The 25,125-nt window shown below is 33.7% G+C and overlaps 1 protein-coding gene across 2 annotated transcripts; it reads left to right on the top strand.

Moving 5' to 3' along the window:
- Positions 1 to 25,125, top strand: LOC138325395 (inactive tyrosine-protein kinase transmembrane receptor ROR1-like). 2 transcript variants are annotated; one of them, XM_069271027.1, is made up of 11 exons: positions 1 to 20; positions 5,756 to 5,942; positions 9,603 to 9,709; positions 10,308 to 10,392; positions 12,295 to 12,330; positions 14,822 to 14,970; positions 16,290 to 16,499; positions 16,888 to 16,983; positions 17,645 to 17,770; positions 18,173 to 18,289; positions 18,643 to 25,125. In XM_069271027.1, the coding sequence occupies exons 2-11, from the start codon at positions 5,788 to 5,790 to the stop codon at positions 20,289 to 20,291; spliced, it is 2,730 nt and encodes a 909-aa protein (XP_069127128.1). In that variant the 5' UTR covers positions 1 to 20; positions 5,756 to 5,787; the 3' UTR covers positions 20,292 to 25,125. The 2 variants fall into 2 exon arrangements, with proteins under 2 accessions (XP_069127128.1, XP_069127129.1); XM_069271028.1 differs by lacking the exon at positions 12,295 to 12,330.

Genomic DNA, 25,125 nt, shown 5'->3' with positions numbered 1-25,125 from the left:
ATCTGTCAAGCTTCATACAGGTATTGTGAAAGGAAAATCTCAATTTTAGTAATAGAAATATGATGACATCTGAAGTAAAATGGTTCGTGTGTTCTTTTTTTTTACATATTGTTTTATTTACTGTCGGTGAAAATTTTTTTTCTGTAAATTTAAGAAAATGTTTAATACTTGTATAAAACAAAATCAATAGTTGATGATTCAGACATGTATAGGATTCAGATTTTGAGGGAGGACATTTTGTAGAGAGAGAGAGAGAGAGAGAGAGAGAGAGAGAGAGAGAGAGAGATTCAGATTTTGAGGGAGGACATTTTGTAGAGAGAGAGAGAGAGAGAGAGCGAGACTTTATGATGAAGGAACGTCTCTATGATATTAAAGCTGATGGTTTTTAAATTGAGTGACTGTTAAATGTTGTTGTCAACCTTTGGCCTTTAGTTGATGGGTTTTAGAGTGAGAGAGAGCAGGTGGTGATCAGAGTGGAATGCTGAGTGAAATGGTACATCAGACACCATATAAAAAATTGGACAAAATTACTTAAGGTATGATTTAGTATCTTTCCTGACATTTTATATTCAACATTATAGAGCTATTTATGAAAACTTCTTGATTCTAGAACATACATCAATATCACTACCGATAAGTTACCTGTCCATCCATAGTCATTTGCAAGTTTTACTTGCTGTATATTTCATGATTTATATAATATGAATGCAAAAAGGACAGTGAGAATTACACTTACAGATATATAAACTACACTGTTGAATCATAAATTCCTGAATAAAAAATGCCTCCATATGCTTAGAGGTTCATCAATAAAATTAACAACACTGTCATGGTTTTAAACAGTCAAACACTGTCAAGCACATGGTTAAACTGGAGTTTGGGTAGGGGAGCTAATTTATTTTACTGTATTTATTTAAAGGATCTTTTTGTAGAGATCAATAAGTTCTATAAACATTTTTAAATATCTACTGAAATCATAACTATTTTTCCTGTTGGTGCCCCATAACGATGTAACCTTATGACCTTGTGACCTCAGTATTGATTGGTTCAGATGGGTTAGTCCGAGTTACGATGTCTGGAAGCTGAGGATTAAAGGAACAAGGTGACAAATGGGGGACATTTCTAAATCAATACAGTCTCTTATACCTTCAAACTGCCACTATCACCAAACTGACAAAATAATCTATTTTTATCCCTGTAAAATGTTGGGGGAAAATCACACAAATTTCAACAGAAATTAAGAAACTGAGTATACTGAAGACATAACATCTTTTTTGAGAGGAGGGGGGACGTGTTGGAAAATCACGATTGATGTCGGGGAGGGGGAGAATTAGTAGGGGGTTATTTATGCCTTAGGTCACCCTATGTATCTGCCTCTAACCCCCAGAACCAATACATTATTGATAGAAGCACACCAAGACTGAGCTATAAGTAAAACTATTTAACCTTTGTGGAACGTTTTTGGCCATTGATTTCAAACCAGCAAGATCTAAATTATTAACGTTGCCAGCGAATTGCTGTAGAATACCTCTGTCTTTTGGTACAGCATGAGGTCGTATTTCTGGGCGCTCTGGCCAATCAGGTACATTTGGCACGAACAGGTAATTAGCCTTAAACACAAAAAGTAACCTTTAATTGTGGCAAATTGGAAAATAAGAACTTGATTATTGGCGGCCTCAAAACAATTTGTGTTGGTCAATTCGACCAAAAGGAAGAAAAGTTGAATTTTGGTCCACTGCAAACAAAACTTTCAAGCATTCCTTTTTTAAGTTTTCGAAGGACAAAACAACATTTATAATAAACTTGCTTGCTGTATATTATATCGTAATCTGGCCAGTCCATCAGAACCTTCACATATATTACCCTCTGGAAAGAAATGGATCTTGATTAGTAGAAAGAAGATAGTCCAGAAGTCAATTCACAGGTGATGTATGTTAGAGAAGGCTGTTTTAATTAGAATTGATATATATAACCTAACAATGATAGATCATTACAACCTCCTGGATTGCTGTCTTTATCAGGGTTAGGGCAGATGGAACGGTATAGCCAAGGACAAATTGCTTGAACTTGAACACCCCATTTTCTGGGTGCTTTCATCTTTATCAATATCAGTACGATTCCATTGGGCTGTCTCCAGCCAGGTGCAGAACGCAACTTAATGAGCATTCTAAATCGTTGGGATTCATTTCGAAATGGAATGATGTTGGTACAACGGTTCCAGCCATAACAAATCCAGGTAGCATCATAGAGATGTTCCATTAATCAACTAACAAGGCTAGTTCATCAGAGTCATCTATAATCTTACAATAGAAGCATCAAGCTGGGTCAAAAGGCTTATTCAAGAGTTATGTGAAGCAGAAAATAGCCACAAGACCCTGTCATCTTGTGTTTCCTGAAATCTTGGCTACCATTGACATAAAACTAATCGGGCAAATGGGACTATTGAGGTATACAAGGATTGGGAGCCCTGGTCAGTGTAAAGGTCAATAGCTACTGACCACAACCCTGACCAGGCGATGTTAATCTGTGAGCAGTAATTAATGGGGTTTCACAAATCTATACAAATATACTAAAATATCATAGAACACATTTCTCACATCAATACATGTATACATATATCATCTCTACACTCAAGTTTTTACAAAGAGTTGCAAAAGAAGGGGACTTAAATAATATTTTGACATTGACCGAAAACATGGCACTGTACATAATAAACTACCTAATGTTGTAATTCAAAGACTTCCTATAAAAGTCATTTAGTACACATATATTGTACAAGTACTTGTATATATATGTAATTTCTAAAGTAACCAAAAAAAGGAACAAAAAGTATGAGTGCATGTAAATCTCATAATTTATTAAGTTAGAAGTCTGCAGTTTTTCCCAAATGCTGTAATTCAACAAAATGTCAGATTGTCTGATAAAAACAACATTTCAAATTTTTAAATGCATTCAGACATTAATATTTGATGGCATGATAGGTGTGAATTTTGTGATTTTTTTTTTCAGCTTTTTTAAATTTGAAGATACCATTTAAGATTTTGGATGCATGGAACATTTTCAATGACTGGAAACATGTATATATATTACCTATTAGTTACGAACTATGAACCCTGGACATAAATCAATTGGACCTGAAAAATGCCAACATTCAAAGTGTGCTACTCAAAATTTGGGAGATTTATGCCATTTTGTGGGCAGACAGAATGCACAGGTCCCTGTACATTAGTGGCTGACATGTTCATTTGATGATTAATTACATTTAAAGTGTTTGGAGAATTTTAGCCTGATTCCTTTAGACACCTGTCATCAGTACAAAAACAGTGTATCATGATTAATTTATAACGCATTTTTCTTACAAATTACACGGCCATGTCATTAATAATGCAGTAACACAATTTTTTTGAGAGAGACTATCCAAATGTTCAGGGTGGTTTTAATATGAAATAATAATAAACTATATGTATCTATAATGATTTAAGTTAATGTCGGTTGGACTTCATGCTATCAACAATTATTTCCAATAATTTTGTACCTTAACGTTATCACAGAATTTGATACAAAATCTATATACCTAATATAAATCGTTTTAATGTTGACAAAACCTAATGATTTTTTATGTCATAAATCCTGAACATTTGACTGCAAAAATATGAATTATGTCAAAACAAATATTATCAATGTGAAAAAATCTTCCATGTTGTTCATTAATCAAAATAAAATGTACAGTAATTACCATAAACGAAAACAAATCTACAATATTTTTTTCTAAAACATAGAGAGGCGAGGTTAAATTATTGTGATATCTGAGAAGTACTTGAAATTAATTACGATATCTACATGATTGATAGCTGTGCAGCGCAATGGACGTGATGATATAGAACGCCATATATCATATCACATGTACTAGGGTATCCCAGAAAACAGGTCAGAGTGGCACCCAGATACCATTCCAAAACTGAATTCTGACTCTAGATTACCTCCCCTTAAAGGAGGATCACATTGTGATATAATTTTAAGTCTTGTTTTGATTTAAAGGTTTATTATTTTTATATGAATGTAATATTTTTAAAGTTGTATTAAAGTTTCCTATCTTACAGAAGTTTTTTCAATTTACATGCATATTATATTCTGGTCACGATTATTCTGAGGAATTATGTCCCTTTAATGAGCTTTGTCGTTGAGTGAGTGTGTGTGAGTATAATAAATATTTAGTTTTCTGATGTTTCCTACATTTCTGTGTTTCTTTCTATTTCGCAAACTTTTTCGGATTTCTTCACCAACTTATTTTCTACTACTATCTCTGTAAGTATATCTTGTATCTTCAGTATTTTTCCTCCCTTTGCATGATCTTGTTCTCTCTCTCTCCCCAAATATTACAATCTTAATCAATATCCTTATATACACTCAGTTATAACCAATTCTTCCATCAATAAACTGGGGTTTTTTCTTTACTTTTCGTTAAATGAATTATTTGTTGATTTCTGTCCAAAAATGTGAAGATGATTTTATAAAGACATTTTATCGTCTTTACTAAAATAACTGAGAAATGAATAAACCATTTCAGGTTTTCAGTATTTCAGTCATTTTTGTTATCTTATAGATGGGAATACAATGTTTTTATTCTGCACCACGCTAGAGATAAAATGTATTTAGAAAGTCTAAAAACCCTCTCATCACTAACTCATGATAAAGGCGATGATTTTCCTATTTTGCGACTGACATACAATGCATCAATCCGTTAACACCATGCAAACCTCTCAGTGATCTTGATTGTAAGTTTTGCGTACGTTAGGGCATCGTTTACAAGCTTACCGATCATTTACTGATTTGGTTTGAAGATCGCCTGACACAAAGGCATTAACATTACTAGAAACAGGTAGTTTGGAAATCGCGGTAATGAACTTCATTTGCACATTGCATTGATAAGCAGTATTCGTCTGATGTGTAATTAAGGTTTTGTCAGTTTTCATTAGAAAGAAAAAAAATATAAGATAAATTATAGAATCCTCATTTGAGTAGAACAAATGCTTCTAACAATATGTTTCATTGTTTTGAATTAATTCCTATCTTACCAATATATTGTTTAATCAATAAATGAACCCATTGAGAAATTTGAAATTAGGGGTTATTAGATTAAGTGATGACGTAATTTTTTTTTTTTAAATTTTCATTTATTAGGATTTTAATTAGGGGGATATTGGTAGAAATGATGAAGTATTCAGCTCAAAGTTGATTTGTATGTAACAAACTGATTTCCTTTTGTTGTTGTTGGTTGGTATTAAGTAGGTTTTATGTACACTGTGTTGAAGACGATTGTGTTGAACTACAAAATATCCAATTTTTATATAAATGACTCCTATTCCTTATCATTCTGCTGTGGGCAGGTTTATTTAGTATTGATTTATGGACTTATGATATTATAATGATTTAATCATTAGGAATGATGTTGTTTTAATATTTTTCACACAACCTACAACGTATCTATGTAATAATGTATTTGTAAATATGAGGCTTCATACTGCTAAAGTACACATATGTAGGTTACAATATTTATGTCAGATTACATAAATCTAAAAGGAGATAACTTTAATTTTAGTTTGATTTATTCTAAAACCATAGCCATTTTAAAGGGAGACAATTAAAAACAAATAGATTACATGTCACAAATTTTGTGATATGTGGAGTAGCATACAGTTTAGATCAGTGAACACTATAAAGTTTACATATCTATATGTTTTCCTTCCATTTTCAGGAACTCCAGCCAAACTGGACTTGGATTATGCTATGAAAAATATCAGCAAATACAAGACTGACAGTGTCCGAATACGATGTGAAATATCGGGAAACCCACTCCCACGCTACAAATGGTTCAAGGACACCGTTCCCATCGGAGAGAACGAGGGTCGGATCAGTATCAGACAAACTCCATGGGGATCACGGTAAGTCAAGGTTAAAGGTCAAGGTCATTGTCACATAAAATAGCTCAGGGATCACATCTGATAAGGGATTTTTAAGATCATGATTACATAGAATGCCCTGGTAAGCACAGTAAGGTAAGGTTCAAGTTCAAGGTCATTGTTAAAAAAAAACTTGCTTCATATTGCGATCTTAACTTGTAAATCCATGATGTGAACATGTTGATCTAGACTGCCGTGGGGTGGTTGGATTAGGGAACCGGTATTAATCTTTATTTTATCCCTGGTAACAAAGTTAAGGGGGTATACTGGAATTGGGTTGTCTGTCTGTCTGTCCGTCTGTCTGTCTGAAGACACAACTTTGTCCAGCGAACTCCTCCTAAACTACTTGACAGATTTTGATAAAATTTGGTACACAGAACCCTAACATAATGGGAAGTTGGTTAAACTATATAGGGTTCTCCAATGTCCCCTATTAATGGAGTTTTTACTAAATTTGTGCAGCAGGGGTATTTGTAGTCCACTAAGGCGACAGTTCTAGTTTAATTTAAGAGTATTCAGGTGAAGAAAGTTTCATGTGGTCTTAGACCTTATAAATATTCAGTAGCTGATCCCAGTAATTAAAGGACAAGGTGTGATCACTAAGCATTAGTTTTAGAAAGAAGGTAGCATTAGGTATCAAAACAATTAAAGATGAATGGTTCATAAAATACACTACTAAAATGAAAGAGTTTGGGTGCTTGTACACCAACTTGTATACTAGAAGCCAAAAACTGTACATCACAATTATGTAGCAACTAATTACCTTTTACCAGAATAATTACTAAAAGTGTACCACAGCATTTACAATGAATTGTTGTACTTCTCCAAAATCAATTAAGACTTAACGAGGAAAAGAGGTACATGTTTGGCTTTGATGGCGAGCTGAAGCACCTGTTGATAATTGGAACCGAGACTGTCATGGTGGTTTTATAAAGCTACAGTGCCACCCTGTAGTTCGTTTCAGAGAGGTAAAAAAACATTTCCAAAGAAAATTAGGACATAAATTGTCGATAAACCAAGGTTCTATATTCTGCACCTTGAGCTCTATATAGAATAAATGTGTTTATTGCTCATTTCTAATTGGCTGTTCATCTGGTTTGGAAGTATCTGGGGGCAAAAATGGTGTGGAAATTTTTAAGAAAGAAGATTAAAGTTTTGGGTTTAAGATGATCTGTCAGAAATGATATAAATGCCATGCTCTTTGTATAAGCATGGAGTTAAAGTTTTCATTGAAAACCATCAATCTATACACTTTAGTATGATATACCTTATCAGATTATTTCTTTACATTGCCATTTTTTTGCCAAATGTAAATTTGTAAAAACTGGGGGGGAAAAATGAAAAAAATTACAAAATGACGAAAAGAAAAGAAAGAAATAGAGAAAAAAAATGAAATTGTCAAATAATTAACCTCCATCAGATAGGTTTTTATCTTCTTGCAAATTTGTGTTTTTATGTCTGATTGCTTTTGAAAATAATTTTATTCTTTTTGAAAGTTGATTTTGTGAAAGAAAATTCTAGAAATTGTTTTGTTCACAAGAAGACAATTACCAGCTCTAAAGTGTGAAATCCGAGACTGGGAGGTCTCTCAGAAACGGACAGAAACTATTTTGACTGAGGGAGTATTCAGTTATTGTGTAAACCAATTACACTGTTGAAAATTTAAAACAAAAGGTACACCATGGGGAGATTCAGTTTCAATTTATGTGGTGTATTCCTTATTTGAGTCCCTATCAAAATTGTGACATTGAAAAGATGTTTGAGAACAGCCTCCTGATTGAAGAGCAGTGCCATCTGGTGGCAGTGTTGATCGCATGTAACCTAGAGTTGATACAATGGTGCCACATTGGTAATTGAAAACTGAATTTACCCCCATTGAAAAAAAATTGGAGACAGAGATCTTGGAGAAAAGTGAGAAAATAAAAGATTTAGATTTTAGGATGTCAAGCACGAAGCAAGTTCACCATCATTCGCGTCCGACCGCAGCAGTCTCTCTCTCCCTCCGGAGTCGACAATTCCACAATGTATGGCCATTTTGTCACCCGTTTTCAGTGAGGGTCAATTTGTTTATGGTTCTCTGGCATGAAATCTTTTTATTTTTAATTTCTCAATATCATGATTTAATGACTTTGCTGGCACATAATTTTTACAGAATTTTATTGAAGCCTAACTTATGACTTGCAGTAATCTTGAAATAGAATGATCTTCACCAATCCCTGATTTATGTGAGAATATCAGAAACACACTGATAAACCGATATTAAAGAAAATGAAAATATTTCTATAGAGAGTTTAAAAAGAATAACTGCAAGATATCTTCAATATCAAAATAAATTGAAAGAAATATGCATTTTACATCAATCATTTGGAAATTGGATAAAAATACAAATGCAGAAAACAAAAGAAAAATTGCCAGTTCATAAAAGCAGATAAAGAATTTTGAAAGTATAACAAAATATGATTGTTGTTTTTCGTATATTATTTCTTATAGACACAGTATTTAACTTTCATATCAATGTTTTAAGACATAAAAAATCAATTTTGATTAAATCTAAAAAATCTGATTTAGTAATTCAGAAAACTTTTTATCTTATGATTAATTGAGATATCTTAAAAAGGCAAGAGGCTTTAAATTTCAAGATAAAAGATTAGTTTTATTTGACCTTGATTTAGGTCAAGGTCATTGAGATAATATTTTCTTAGCAAATGAGAATGAGCTGAAATCTTTTGTACTACACATTTTATACAGATCTGCGTAAACACGATTCATTTCTCACATGCCACACGTTCGATTGTTGATTGCACTCACAATTCAAGATAGATTGATGCCCATGATATTCCGCCTTCTCAAAATCATTGCAATGCCTGTCACCTGATTTGATATAAATGAGGAGTTTTGTTGTTCCGATTTGGCGAGGTTAGATTTATACAGCGATGTTGAATTGCATCGTACTGAATCATTATGATAACACGTTTATTTATGGTCGAGGCTTATGGTGTAATTTTCCCTGTTTTTTGTCCGATAAAGCCAAGATTTGCGATTGCCAGCAATATATTACTCTGACAACTAGCAGATTGGAACGAAAAGTTGTCGAAAGCAAATCAAATATATTTTACAATGCATTGATTTTTCACTCACAGTTATAAATGGGTTGGTTTCGTGAAGCTATTTCTAGTGAGTCGACTGTGTGTGAGACTTAGCCTGATACAATTATACAGATTCTGTCTAGATTTCATCTAATACAATTTTTAACCAAATCTTTGCGAAAATACTTCATGATTTCTCCATCATAAAATCCTCATTCTTTCAAGATAAACACTTACTTCATCTGTTAGATATGTTGTATTAATTGTTTAATAGACACTCTAGGTGAGGTCAAATGTTTTTTGTACTTTGCATGAAATTCATCTCATCATTAGAAAATATACACTCACGGAGGTTACAGAAGAAAAATTTCTGATATTTGTTCAACTCTTAGGTCAACTCTTGTCTCCCATGATATAGTGAGGGTGCTGTAAGGTATCTAGTATAGATGACCACTTTTGACCTGACCTGTTTTTAAGAAATCTTCAAAGCACATTTCTGAGATTTAATATATTCTGCTACAATGTTTGTAGACACTTTACATTTTGTTCTTTTCAGGTTAAAGATTGAAAAACTGGAACCTTATGACAGTGGTTGGTACATGTGTCGAGCGGTCAATAAAGCTGGACAGGTCAACACTACTGGGTTCTTAGAGGTCAAGGATGGTAAGATACTGACCAATTAGAACAACACCTCACTAGGAATTACTGTCTAGACTTTGTTCAGTTTAGGTACAAATTTGGCACAGCTAGATTATTAGGTGAAAGTGAAAAGTACACATTTGTATAATGATGTCTACTAATTGGCGATACCCCATGGACGATGTCAGAAATATTTTTCTCACTTAGCAAATCCTTACATATGATGGTTCTGTCTTGGGGTTCTCGGTATTTCTGTTTATTCATCATTACTCAATGTCTCTATAAATCTCCACCATCTCCAAGGAATCTTACAAGAAGCATAAACTCCCTAAAATAAAATATATTGTCAAACCCCTCATCACATCTCTATAGAACAATATTGCAATAAAAATAGAAATTTTTCGACTGAAAGATTTCTAAGATCACGTATTGGATACAGAATATAATTGCTTTATGCACATGACAAAGTAATTGCATGCCTGATGTGATCTTGGTGACAAAATCTACATGTTGATCAACTGGAATTTACAGTTGATCAAACTGGAGCAGACGTACAATGTCAATATGTGATTTGTATGGAGTTTATGATATTGTGTGAGTTTTGAATCTGTTTGTTCTACAGGGTACCCTCCCATCAAGAATAAGGACTCCGGAGGAAGAGATGGAGGTCGGTCTAATCCTCCGGACATCACAGATACTGATGACAGGTAAGGGTCAAAGGTCAAAATGGGTATATCTATATATAGTTTATGGTCAAAAGGTCAATGTGCCTCAGTAGAAGGGTTAATTTGTATAGAGAAAAGTTCAAGGTCATATCAAGAAAGGTCATTGTGCATCCCAGTATAAGAGTTGATAGAAAATGGTTCAAGGACAACAAAGCTTCTACCCCAAACATTGAGTTTACTGCATAGGAGGTTTTACCAAAGCTCAAAAGGTGATTTGAGGAACAGAATTAATCAGCAAAATATGAAAGTGAGGAGGAAAAATATTGAATGAAAACAAAGATCAAAAGTTCAAGGAAAAGATAGGTAAATTGAAGTAGACAATTTGAAGATGACAAAGGTGTGAGTCAGCATGGTATCCAGTAAGTAGCCTCAGAACCATGGTGTGTGTATTTTAGACATTTATTTAGCCTGGTTTCTCAGACCATAGTCTAGTGGTATCAGCATTCAGACCATTCAGTAAAAAATGTTTACTTCTGTCAATAAATGATTGCGTTGGTAGTGGTTTTATTATTGATATAGCTCTCTGTTCTTGTACTCTGATTTTCTGTAGGTGTTTTAAGAATGTCTGGTTTGATTTGTCACCAAGGGCTGCTATGCTGTTTACATGTAACTACTATAAAAAAAACGGTCAAAATGTACATTTCCCCCGTCAATGTTATCAAATGTCTTGTTCGCTTAGCTTAGGGCCACGAGTGTTCTTTGTGTTACTGATTGCCTTGAAATCTAAGATGAGTAGGACTGGGAAATCCAACCCAGTTCGAACAATGGATTGGGCTCTGGTAGACAAAGCCCTGTCACTCGGCAAATTAATGGCCAACGCTGCTGCCATGGAGGGGTGACACCAGAAAGATCACATGCCGACTAATCTAGCTGTAATATTGCATTTGATTGGTTAAAATGTCACATATTGTCACTTCTGACTTGAAATGTAGATCAGAGACTTGGAATGGGGGAGTTTTTCCATGCTGTTATATCTCGTTTATACCAATTAATCCAACTCTTTTTGAGAATATAATACCCCAGTGGGAGAGTGTTTTTCATTTTGGTTATAAAAGCATATTTCAGTTGCTCCATTCAGACAAATCGTTTTATCCCAAAACAATAGATGGAATAAGATCATATCCAAAACATTAAAAAAAGGTGTGAATTCTCTCTTCTTGACCTTGTACTGCCAGCAGCTAGCCATTGATCTTTTGACCAGAACCCATTTCTGTATCCATAGTAACATATGTTATACATTGTACCATAGACATTTAGGTCCACTCTGTTCATTAGACTACAGTGTACTTTTTTTAGCTATTAAGAACTTTTCTTCGTTTACATAATTATGACAATGCACAATTTACCAAAAAATGCATTTTCCATTAGTTCTTTGCTGAAGGAGTAAGAGATCTATTAAGATTTTAAGAATCTTCTAAGAATCTTTCTTGGCTGAAAGGATGTTTTAAAAATCTTTCTCAGTTGAAATGATCTGTTATAATTCAAGCTTTTGATGAAATTTTTTTGAATATTGTAATTTAATTGTCTGGTTTCATAATGCTCAACTTTAGTGATAATAATTTACTCAAGTAATTCAGTCATTTGTTTTTTGTTTTTGTTTTTTTTTAAATTTTTTTTTGGTTGTAAATTGTGCATATCATCTGATCTAAGAATCAATTTGTTTAACCTCCTTTTTTAGTAGATTTCTCTAATTTAGAAAGAATTTATACTGATATTAGTAAATACCTCCTGCAACAGTTCACATAATTTTAATGTAGACCAATTTAACATAATTACTGAAAGTTGGAAAATTACGAAGGGTTTGCTGGTCTAATCCTAGCTCAGAATAAAGTAAGGAATTGATAATGAAAACAAATGTATGAGTTTGGTGTGTTTCTTTACAAGCTTCTATGGGAAGTATGACCCTGTCTTATATAACAAGTAAGTATACAGGAATGTCCTCACACACCTCATACTCTCTGTGTTCAAACCATTCTCTCCATTCAACATTCAAATTCTGATATCGCAGACACTTGGATGCTTTGCTGTAATTCAAGGGCTGTTAATTAACAGCTCTGAGATTGATTTTTAATTGACAATATTTTGGTATTATATTATTTTCATATATTTATCAAAAACAGGTTCTTAAGTGTCTAACCACCCTTGGTCTTAGCTATTTATGTAAGTTGCAATATTGCTGGTACTTTACGTAGTACCAGGTAAGCGATGCTGACTTACACCTGCAGCGACCGAGGATGGTGATCAACTCTAAAATTGATTTAGCCACATATGTCAACAAAAATGGTTCACTTTTGACAACCTAATGAAGCAAAAACTTAATCACCAACAAATATATATAATTAAGAGTATTTGACACGGAGAGTATGATAGGTGTGTTTTGGATAATTCTATGTTGGATCAAAGACAGCCTTTTAGCTTGTATTCACTTTCTTATTATGCCATGAGTGTAGTGATTATCATATCTCACTTTGCTGTTGAAATCTTTGCCCTTTTCCTTCCTGACTTCTCACCTGCTCTTTCTCTGATTTGGCCATCTTTATTTTCGAATTCAGCTAAAATAACAACAACTTTAATATCAATGAAATTTGGCTCTTTGTTCTTCCTAAACTAATTCATATAGGAGAGGGGAAGCAACTCTCAAACCAGTTGTAGAAAAAGGGAGAGAACTCTTTTAGACTATGACTGCATTTGCCTTTACAAGCTTGTGTTGATATAGTCACGTTGTGTGTTGTGCTTGTGTGTTTTTGTCTTGATGCTTAAATGATTAATCAATGCTAGTTTATAAAATCAAAATTAGGAAGATTTAAATGTTTTAAAATACTGATCAGATAATTTTATCTAATAAAGGTCATTTTAACATTAAAGAAAGTAACCTCACGGCAGAAGATAATTTATTGAAAAAATATTATATACTTTTCATTAAATTTTATCTGTGAATTCAATTTCAAAGCCTTGATTACTAAACTCTGTATTCATCATGTAGCTATCTGCTCAACTTATAACATATATTTTTCACACTGACAAAATTCATACTACTAAAAGCCGTTTGCATACATGCATATTCATTTTATCATTATCTATGGGCTCATTAGAATATGCTAATTTGTTGGCAGTGAAGCATGATTGGTCAATATTGAATTATCCTGGTTGAGATTGCAGCGCTGATAGTTTTTATGTAACTTTATTAAGGTTTTTCAGAAAATTAAATTGACTTCCTTTAAATTTTATTTTGTGGAGCTGAACATGTTAACTTGATCAACTTTTCATGTATGGTTTAATGAAAGTGTATAGGTATTGGATAAGGTTCTGATATATTCTGAAGAATACCTGAATATTTAATTTTCTTGTACATAAAATATTTGTAATTTTCCAACAAAATTAAGTTATAGATACAAGGTACAGTGAAAAGCAGTAGTAGAATATATATTACAAGTATTTATACATAACTTTAAACATTTCCGATGACTTGGTAAATTGATTTTATTTAAGTCTTGTTTAGGTAAAATTTCCAAGTTTATCTTTCAGGGAAGATAACCAGAGATAAAATTACCAAGTATACTTTTCGGAGAAGATAACCTTTTTTTCTACGTGCTTTCATAACTATTTTCCTCTATGTGTCAGTATAATTTGGTAGAAGTTGTAGTTTTTAGTGTTGTAAGTGTTGTTTACTGATGTTTGTTTGTGAAACACAACATCTTTGAAAGGCAAATGCATGCTTATATACAGAACCAAACTAGAGCTAAGATCGGCTTCAAAGACAGCATTTAAAAGTGTATGGCTGTATATTATATATATATCTGTGGTTTATGTGAATGCTTTCCTTTGCTCAGTTTATTAATTTCCTTGAGTTTTCCATAATGAAAATGTTTCATTTAAGTTCTTCAAGGAATCAAAATGTAATAATTCTAATTTTCTTCAGATAAATATTAAATCTATCCAAGACGATCTCTTGGTATTCTAAAATATCAGATTACTTCCCTTTGTTAAAGGATTATTTTCTATTCCATTTTGATATTGTCTTTGATTTTCTCCCTTTTCTGGATTACAAACCTTTATTATATTCGGATTTCCTTGGGATTACCTTGTAATTGTTAACCAACACTTTCCTGGATAATTTCCAATTTTGATATACCCTAAATTGTTCCCCCTGTAGGTAATTGACAGCTTGTTTGGTCCTTTTTCTGGTCTTGAATTTTTGTTCACGTTCAAAAGGCTAAAAAGTTATAATCAACTACTTTGGATTTGTAGTAATAACTTACATAGTATTTTAGATAATATTCCAGGGTTTTTGAGCTGTAAAAAGTATTCTTCAAAATCTGACAACGATGACATAGTTATGCTCTGAATACATTGGTTATATTAACTGACGTCATGTTGTATGGATTTGTTTTTATGACGTCATATTTTTCAGATACAAGGAAGAAGAGCGGAAGTCTCAGGAAGAGGGCGATGGTTTCTGTCAAGTGTTCAGAGGCACAACATGTTCACGTTTCCTGCAAAACAAAACAATTTATGTTACCTCCGAGTATTCTCAAGGCATCAAAGAGGAAAACTTCCTTGGTGAGTAACGTACTTGTCTAATAAATCTTTCCTTGGTGAGTAACGTACTTGTCTAATAAATCCTTCCTTGGTGAGTAACGTACTTGTCTAATAAATCCTTCCTTGGTGAGTAACGTACTTGTCTAATAAATCCTTCCTTGGTGAGTAACGTACTTGTCTAATAAATCCTTCCTTGGTGAGTAACGTACTTGTCTAATAAATCCTTCCTTGGTGAGTAACGTACTTGTCTAATAAATCCTTCCTTGGTGAGTAACGTACTTGTCTAATAAATCCTTCCTTGGTGAGTAACGTACTTGGTGAGTAACGTACTTGTCTAATAAATCCTTCCTTGGTGAGTAACGTACTTGTCTAATAAATCCTTCCTTGGTGAGTAACGTACTTGTCTAATAAATCCTTCCTTGGTGAGTAACGTACTTGTCTAATAAATCCTTCCTTGGTGAGTAACGTACTTGTCTAATAAATCCTTCCTTGGTGAGTAACGTACTTGTCTAATAAATCCTTCCTTGGTGAGTAACGTACTTGTCTAATAAATCCTTCCTTGGTGAGTAACGTACTTGTCTAATAAATCCTTCCTTGGTGAGTAACGTACTTGTCTAATAAATCCTTCCTTGGTGAGTAACGTACTTGTCTAATAAATCCTTCCTTGGTGAGTAACGTACTTGTCTAATAAATCCTTCCTTGGTGAGTAACGTACTTGTCTAATAAATCCTTCCTTGGTGAGTAACGTATTGTCTAATAAATCTTCTTGGTGAGTAACGTACTTGTCTAATAAATCCTTCCTTGGTGAGTAACGTACTTGTCTAATAAATCCTTCCTTGGTGAGTAACGTACTTGTCTAATAAATCCTTCCTTGGTGAGTAACGTACTTGTCTAATAAATCCTTCCTTGGTGAGTAACGTACTTGTCTAATAAATCCTTCCTTGGTGAGTAACGTACTTGTCTAATAAATCCTTCCTTGGTGAGTAACGTACTTGTCTAATAAATCCTTCCTTGGTGAGTAACGTACTTGTCTAATAAATCCTTCCTTGGTGAGTAACGTACTTGTCTAATCCGTCCCCTGAAACACTGTCTAATCCGTCCCCTGAAACACTGTCCCCTTCAAGGTCAATACTATATGAGATAAAATCTGCAAAAATTGACTCATTTATTAACGAGTATCATTGTAAAATGATCATTTTGTAATTCAGATAGAGCAGAACATGTATAGGTTCAGAAAATAAATAATTCAAAGTCAACAGAATTTTATTCTGATTGTCCTTATAAAGGATTTTACCCTCTCGATCTCATTAATTTTTTATTTATTTGTATTTGTTTTGTAGCTGCCTTTACCACCATCCAGGCGTCGAACACGATGAGTAAAGAATGTCAGGATTACGCGATCCCATTCCTGTGTTACCATACCTTTCCTCTGTGTGACCAAGACCTCACCACTCCAAAACCACGCCAAGTCTGTCGGGACGAGTGTGAGATGCTCAAAAGTAACATATGTCAGAAGGAATACGTCATCGGCAAACATCACCCTCGCATCGGTAGGTGCTAGGTGTTGAAATATGTCCTTATAGGTCACATTGTCTCAGGGTTAAATGCCAAGGAAAAGTTCAAAGTTTATACAAAAAATATTGATAGGGTGTCATACACATGATACTTTTCTTTGTGAAAATGTCAGAAATAAATAATATGAAATCAACAAGGTCAAAGGTCATGACTGAAAAAAAAGCAGGTATATGGTTCTATTAAGAGTGCATGATTTAAGACGGTAAACGGTATGCAGATAAACGGTATACTGGTAAATGATATACAATATATAGCTTCCGTAAATACTTATATACAGAATGTGAACTAGTCGTTTTTAGAACACAATCAAAACTTAAATATATGGGTAGTAAATGCTTAGATAATTTTGACTTTATTTAACAGGTGACAAATTCCTCCCAAAGTGTTATGAGTTAGCTCCCCCTGGTACTCCCGAGGGCGATAGATGTATACGAATTGATGTCAGGAAAACCCAGCCAAGTAAGCAGTAGGATTGTGTATTTCCATCATTTTCTGTGAATGACAAAGTCATGTATAACTTACTGTATATCATGAAATTTTTGTTGTGAAGAATCTTCTGTTGTTTTCGTGCTCATGATCTGGGAATTCTGTTAAAGACTAATACACTTAGTACCTTATTTGACCCAATAAGCGCCCATGTTTCTATCAGTGTCCCAGCCCTTTGGAGGTCACATGCAGTTCCAATTGCCCAGGCATAAATAAAGACTGTATAGGTTTGCAATACATTTCGTCCTGTTAATAGCATCTTTTCATTTTTTTCCTATTTTTTAAATGCCCTGGGCGCTTATTGGGTCGAATACCATAAATTGAATATTTGAAAGAAAGAAAAAAAAACAAAAAAAGTTTCTTTACTAATTATACTAATTTGACCTATTTTGGTTCCCATGCTATTTGTATCGCGCGTGACGTGTTATTAATGTCGTTCCCGCACTTACTACATCATGAGAGTTGTCAAAAAATTGGTAAGTATGATAAGTTCATGTATAATAAGTAATATGTAATGGGCTCATTTCAAGACAATGGAGCAACAGATTTGACTCTGTACTATAGAATGAATTTGTGATGTTCAATGTACAAATTAACGATAGATCTAAAAGTGTATGTATAAATTTGATTACAGAGGAGAATTGCTACAACGGGAGTGGAGAGAACTACCGTGGCCAAGTCAACAAGACACGATCTGGCCGATCCTGTCAGAACTGGCTACACAACCCAAGTTTTAAGTCCAAGGATAACAAAGAACTGGGTAGGTACTGAAATCTTATGGAAAGATAACGAAGTATTTGATTAAACTAGAACAAAACTACAAACCTATACAGTATTAGCTGTCAACTAGCAGAAGAACAAAAGTTGGCTACAAAAGACAGGTGGCTGCTTAAACCAGCTTCAGTCAAATTATAAAACTGATAAATAGATACAGTTATTTATGTTTTTTGTTTAAATATACTTTAATGCACGTGTATGCAATGCCATGTAAGTATACTATGTATCATTAGTTAATGCAGTGTGTTTATACATGTAGTGATTTTCATCAGGAGAAATAGCTAGCTGTAAACTGACCGCTTAAGACAAATGACTGTTTATTTAAAGTGACTGTTTAGGCAGGTATGATTACATTTATACATCATATATAACTTATTGTCTACAGGAAATCACAATTTTTGTCGGAACCCGAACGGGACGTTTACAGGCCCCTGGTGTTTCACAGACCCCTACTACCATCACAGCGAGCTGTGTGACATTCCGAAATGTACAGCATATCAGAGTAAGTGTATTTCAACAACTCGAATTCCGTGTTAGCATATAACAGAGTTAGCTCCCTTTTGGGTAGGTATCCATTGTGACATCATTATTTTGTGAGCACAATTTACATTGTTTTTTCCCGATAAGCAAGACGTTACGCTCGCAAACACAAGACGTCATAATCAATACGTACCAACAAGGGCAGATAATTCTGTAATATGTAAATACGGATATAAATGTTCAGCATAATTCATCCATTTGAGATAATTACATGATGTCAGTGAAGTAATATACTATATACATACCTAATGTAATCCATTTTACTGTTTATCTTTTGTGACTGCTTGACTAATTCTAATCCTTTTCTCCCCACAGCTGGTGAGCCCGTTGACAAACTCATGTTTATCTTGGTACCTGGGATAATTGTACCACTGGCACTCGTTCTGCTTCTCGCAATCGTATGCCTCTTCCAGCGACATCGAAAACAGAAAGGCGCTGGCTTGAAAAATGGCCGCACACCACCGCAGAACAACACAGAATCTCATCCACTGACAGCCAAATCTGGTACACGTATCCGGGAATTTCCTCTGTCGTCAATCAGATTCATGCAGGAGCTTGGAGAAGGAGCTTTTGGAAAGGTTTACAAAGGAGACTTGCTAGGGCTTTATGCGGAAAACACTGTGTCGAAAGTTGCTATAAAGACTCTGAAAGAGAATGCTACACCAAAGATGAAAAATGATTTTCGTAGAGAAGTTGATTTAATGACTGAAATGAGACATCCAAACATCGTGTGTTTACTGGGTGTGTGCATGAAACAAGAACCCATGTGTATGCTGTTCGAGTTCATGCCTCACGGAGACCTACATGAGTATCTTATTTGCCGCTCACCCAACTCGGATGTGTCAGTAGCGGACGATGATTGTGCTCATAAACCAATGCTCGACTACCCTGACATGTTACATATCGCCACTCAAGTGGCCTCGGGTATGGAATATCTAGCCAGTCACCATTTCGTACACAGAGACCTGGCTGCCAGAAATGTGCTGGTCGGGGAAAACCTCAACGTTAAAATATCTGACTTCGGACTTTCACGGGACATCTACTCTTCCGACTACTACAGGGTACAGAGTAAATCACTATTGCCTGTCAGATGGATGCCTCCAGAGTCCATTTTATACGGGAAATTTACAACGGAAAGTGATGTGTGGTCATTCGGAATTGTGATGTGGGAAATCTTTAGCTATGGTTTGCAGCCATATTATGGATTTTCAAATCAGGAAGTTATTGAGGTTGTCAGGAAACGCCAGATCCTTCCTTGCCCGGAAGATTGTCCAACACGGATATACGGTCTCATGGTTGAATGTTGGCACGAGACTCCAGCGAGGCGTCCTCTGTTCAGAGAAATAGCTGCTCGACTCAAAGCATGGAAGACAGAAATCATGATGCAGAATCCTCACTGGAGTTTGAGCCAGAGTCACTCGGCCCATTCGAGTAGTCACCAAAGTTCCCAGAGTGGTCCTAGTCACCAAGGAAGTACGGGGCCAAGTAACACCACAGCCCTAACAGGGCTGACAGGATCCAGTGGGGGATCTGACCCCTCGAGCCACGGAATGTCCCCGGCCCCACCCCTCGGGATGATGCCTCCAAGTTACCATGCCCTCCCCCCTCACTATCTGGCTAACCAGGTACAAATGCCTCCCCACCCACACATGATGGCCCAACAACAGGGCCAACCCATGAATCAGAAACTTTTAGCTCAGTTCAACAGCCCCCCTAACCAGCTCCCTAATGGGATTACTAAGCTCTCCCCACCAGGGTCTGTTGCTAGTTCTAAAGCATCGAATAGTTCGGGGTCACAGGGTTCGGGACAACAGTACAAACCCAACACAATGCCACACCCACAGACGGCGGCCCAGAACACAAGTAACGGTCCGGCAGTTCTTCCTCTCACAGACAATAGCAACAAGTATGGTCCTCAGAATACATACATTCCAGACCAGCGGACTGAGTACAACGAGATCTAATGTCTGGGGTGTGGACGTGTGTAAAAGTGTGATATTGCTATATGTACTGAAGTAATCTACACAAAAACTAAGTTTCAAGGTCGATAAGAAGGACGATATGTTGTAATTGGTGTAGGTTTCCGAAATGAGCTGCATCGTTTAGGATCACCTGTGTACAATTTAGTGCTGAAAATGTTATGGCAATTCTATGTATCGGACTCTCCATGGAGCGAATACAAACTGTGTGTCATGTATGGGGATAGTGGAATATAGGCGTACCATACATGGAATAAAAGAATACCAGTAATATATCATATAATTTAGATGAAGGAAAGTGTATTGTGATCGGGAAAGTGGAACTGGTACAACTCAAAGTAGTGAAATACCAGTATTTTGGAATCGGGGAAGTGGAATATGCTTAAGTCAGGATTATGCTGCAAACAGTAGTGATAAGAGTATCGTTCTCTTAGTTTTTAGATTGTTATAAAACAATCTGTTAGATATATTACTGCTTTTCATGGAAGAGGTGAAGCAAAGTGGTGACTTGAGATCCATTAATCCACATGAAGTTTCCAACGTGTACCTCAAATATTACACAGTAATAGATCAAAGATTTTTCTCAGAATTCCATGGCTGCCAGTTGTAGCAGGAACAAATCATACATGGAGTACTTTGTGAAATGCTATTAATTATCAAGAATAATTGTCCCTGAATACACTAAAATGATGCAATGTTTTCAGTTGTCTTCATGTGAAGAAATTAAGAATGTATCTGTTTTAAAAACAGACCTACACTTTGACAATGTTATATATCAATGTGCTATAGGCCAAAGTTAAACAATTACTTCAGATGGTAACTTTGACCTTTATTAAGAATGCCTCATTTAAATATAATATATGAGGCATTGTAATTGTGGACATTTTGTGATTAATATGACAATTGTATCTGTATACATGTCTGATATTTTTAATTCAAGGGGAGAAAACCTAACCAAAAGAATGATATTTAATACCGTAACCCATTTGAGACAAAATTGCTTCTATTTAAAGTTTCTCATACAAAGGGAGACAATTCATTCTTACTCTAAAATACATCTAAAATCTTACCTGAATTTAAAGTTTTTCCTCTTTATATTATTGTTTTATTTTGATTTTAATATTTTTAATATTCATTATTGAAATATTTCTTATTATTAAAGACATATATTGAGAAAGCAATCATGTATTTTTTCTATAAGTATAACATCATTCAATGATTCAATAATTATATATCATAACATGATTCAATCCTTTAGGTAATTGAATTCAGGATTTAATCCTTATCAAATTCAGTGAATTATATTCATTAGGAGGCTATTTGAATATAAAATGTGTAATATTGAGATTTACGTCTGGGCTGTGTTTGTGAAACGTTTAATTTATTAACTAGAATCTCATTTTAGTACAATAATATATAGAGATAGTAGTTGTTTATAATTAGCACTGCACTTAGCTTATAAAAGTATTCTCACAAAAAATGTCAAAAGATTTTCTATAGCAAAGAATTCATATTAACAAACTGAATTATGGGATTTTCTAGAATTGATAAATTTTCAAAATATATATTTGTTCTTTCCAATCTATCCAAGAGAAAATGTTGGTTATAATTTACAAAATGTTATAAATAACAAATACAGTATGTACGATATATTGATGACATGTTATAATTCATTCAACATATATAATCACAAAATCTAAGATATATATATATGTACATCATAACATTTCAGAATGGTGCTAACCATCCAAAATTGTGGATGATTATATAGGATAGTGCAAGAGTTGTGTCCCTTGGTTTTGGTTAAAACAAAATTGGCATTCTCAATTCATTTGCAACAAAGTATTTTATTAACATTTATATCAAGATAATAAGACTGGCAACTTAGAACAGAATAATCCCTGATCTGTATAGATATTTAGAGAGCAATGATTAGTTCAGTTCATGGAAGTTTAAGCTAGTTTTTGAATTTTTTGAAATTTCTAAAAATCTTTCAAGATAATTTATGATAAAACATTTATCATCAGGGGGATTGAGTTTTAATGTTTTCATATGATAGACACATCAAGCTAACGTTATATTGAGTATGTGTTTGAGGAATATACTCTTTGATTTTTGCAATCAGCAGAATTTTCACTGTTGATTATGAAGTCCAACATTAACAAAGTTTGCCATCATTATACAGTATTTTTAATGATTGTTATTATGATGTTATTTGCTGCATGATAAAGTAATTGTTTCTAGTCAGATCAACAGTAGGATGCATTGCTATCAAAAATATATTTCAGTGCTGCAATTAATATTTATATTTAATTATGATAAGTTTATATAAATATATTATATATGTGTGTATCTGTCATGGTTTTTTTGTTGACCATGTTCTTGTGGTGTAATGCGATCGTTTCTTTTCACATTCATACCAAATATTGCTACAACTGAAAACAAAACAACTATTGAATACTCAAGTAATACTGATAAAATGTGTTTGTGAAAATTTTAAAAAGATGATAAATTAGCATAATTATTGTTGCTAAAAAGTTTAGTACTGTCTAGGTATATTTCTGTGATTTTGAAAGAATGTAAGATGTCTTGTAACTGAATGAAAATCAAATTGTACACAATTTCTGAGGCACTAATGTGGCTAAATAATGAGATGGATTTACAATTCTTATTATGATTTAAACAGAACATTTTACCTACAAGATTCATGAATTATACAAAACAGGAGATTAAAAATATTTATCAGAGGGATCAATTGTTGACTTCAGATTTAGATTTAATTCTATCGACAGGTTGTAATGTCTTTATAGTGTGATACAAGAAATGTACATCCGAGTCACACTCATTTTGCTTTTTTGTCAGGTTGTATATTTTTGGCTAAAGGTCCAATATTATATGGTATTTACGTTAGAAATATGAGTTAAATGTAAGAAACTTTTTAGATGAAATGCCAGTTAAAACAACTATATTTGTAACATTATGGCAGAAATTTGGCATACAACATAAATCAAAATTTGTGTTTTTTCTGACACCTATATTAATATGATGTCTGTGTATCTGGTTGTGAACTGCTCTGATGCCTTATTGAACAGTGATGTATTTCCGGTGTAATACTTATTCACAAATCATTCAGTTATTAAACCAAATTTTCTGTTTCTCACTCAAAGTTGATATCAATTCATTTCATTATACCAAAAATTTTGATTTATAGGTTGACAAACAGTTCATCCTAAAAAAAATTTTCAGTGACAAATATATTTTATTGTGATTTTTAACATTAATAATACTTGAGCTATTAACTTGTTTTCCTATTGAGAGAAGAATTTGTAATTTGAAAATTCTTTGAAACTTAAATATTTTATTGAATATTTATTGAATATCACTGAAATTGTTTCGATAGAATTACAAAAGTGTGCATGTATAATAAATAATTATAATGATAGTCGTTTAAAAATTAGTCATGAACAATATGTTTTACTGAAAATGACATGCCATATTGAATGTTTTGTTTTGTACTTCATTCATCAATTGTTCTACTATTTTCACCTTCAATTTTTATCATCATTCGTTATAGAGGTCATTCTGTATCCGACCTTTGATGCCACACATGAATGTATACAGTAACTAAATGTTGTCCGTATGATAGTGACATTCTCATAATAGCAAAAATATTTGTATAAAGCGCCTCCATGTATTATTTGTATAAATAAAAACATTATCTATGTTTCTCCCTTATGAGTCCCTATATTGTCATAAAAATGCCAAAGTTGCTTCATTTTGTAAATATTGACTCCTTTATTCCATGTATCTATTTGTGAGCAATTCTAATACACTGTACATCATGCCTTCTTCTTTTAAATTTGTTTTATTATTATTCTGCATACATTAAACTATACGGCTGTCACCATTATGTCAAAAATAAGATTTCTCTTCTTATCAATGTTGAAAAATATATAATTTTTTAGATGTTGAAAGTTTGTACAATCTACTATATATTGTTATTTATAACCTTGTGCAGAGAGAGCTTGGTAGCGACTTTCTGGCTACTGTAAATTTCTTTGTATATCGACAGTCATGCCAGGAGAATCACTATACATGCAGGCGTCTGTGTACAGCTACAATGATTTTTTTTCTTCTGTACAAGTGTATCGTTTACATTTTGGTAAATCTAGTACGGAACAAAGCTTGCTTATACCTATATCTATATATATACACTGTAACTGATGATGGTAAGTTCTATGAGCAATATGTGGTGGAATCTCTTATTTTGAGATTAAAATTCGCATAAAACGATTACTTGTTCAAATAGAAAAATCTGCGAAGACGGGATTCTTTAAAGTACTTCAGCAATTATAATATATAGTTTAATATTCATACTCAAATCCTTGTCCTGATAAGACATTTGGTGACCAATATTTCCTAAAATTATCCATATACATGTATTTATATCTAATTATAGGTATTACTCAAGTCTTTTTTTTAAAAAACATTTTGCATGAGTTAAAAATCTTTTGTCTGATAGTTTTTTTTCTATATACTCATAAAAGTAAATAAGAATTATGAAAGTTCTCGTTCAAGATTACTTAAAATATATATCAAAGTTGTCAACTAATGGTCAATGAAGGTCCTAGTTTCAGTCTGTGGTTGAATGATGTAATTGACAACCTCTGTATGTTTCGTAGAATGTTTATTCCACATCAGTGTCAACAGCTTAGCTATGTAACATTATTTCATTATCTGTCATCTGTTGTTGTGGTAACGACATGGTGACCAAGTACTCATCTGACACAGCAGAATAAAGTGTTTGACAAAGCTATAA

The sequence above is a fragment of the Argopecten irradians genome, chromosome 6, assembly GCF_041381155.1.
Source record: "Argopecten irradians isolate NY chromosome 6, Ai_NY, whole genome shotgun sequence".
Classification (NCBI taxonomy): Eukaryota; Metazoa; Mollusca; class Bivalvia; order Pectinida; family Pectinidae; genus Argopecten; species Argopecten irradians.
This window is presented reverse-complemented; position numbering and strand designations above follow the sequence as displayed.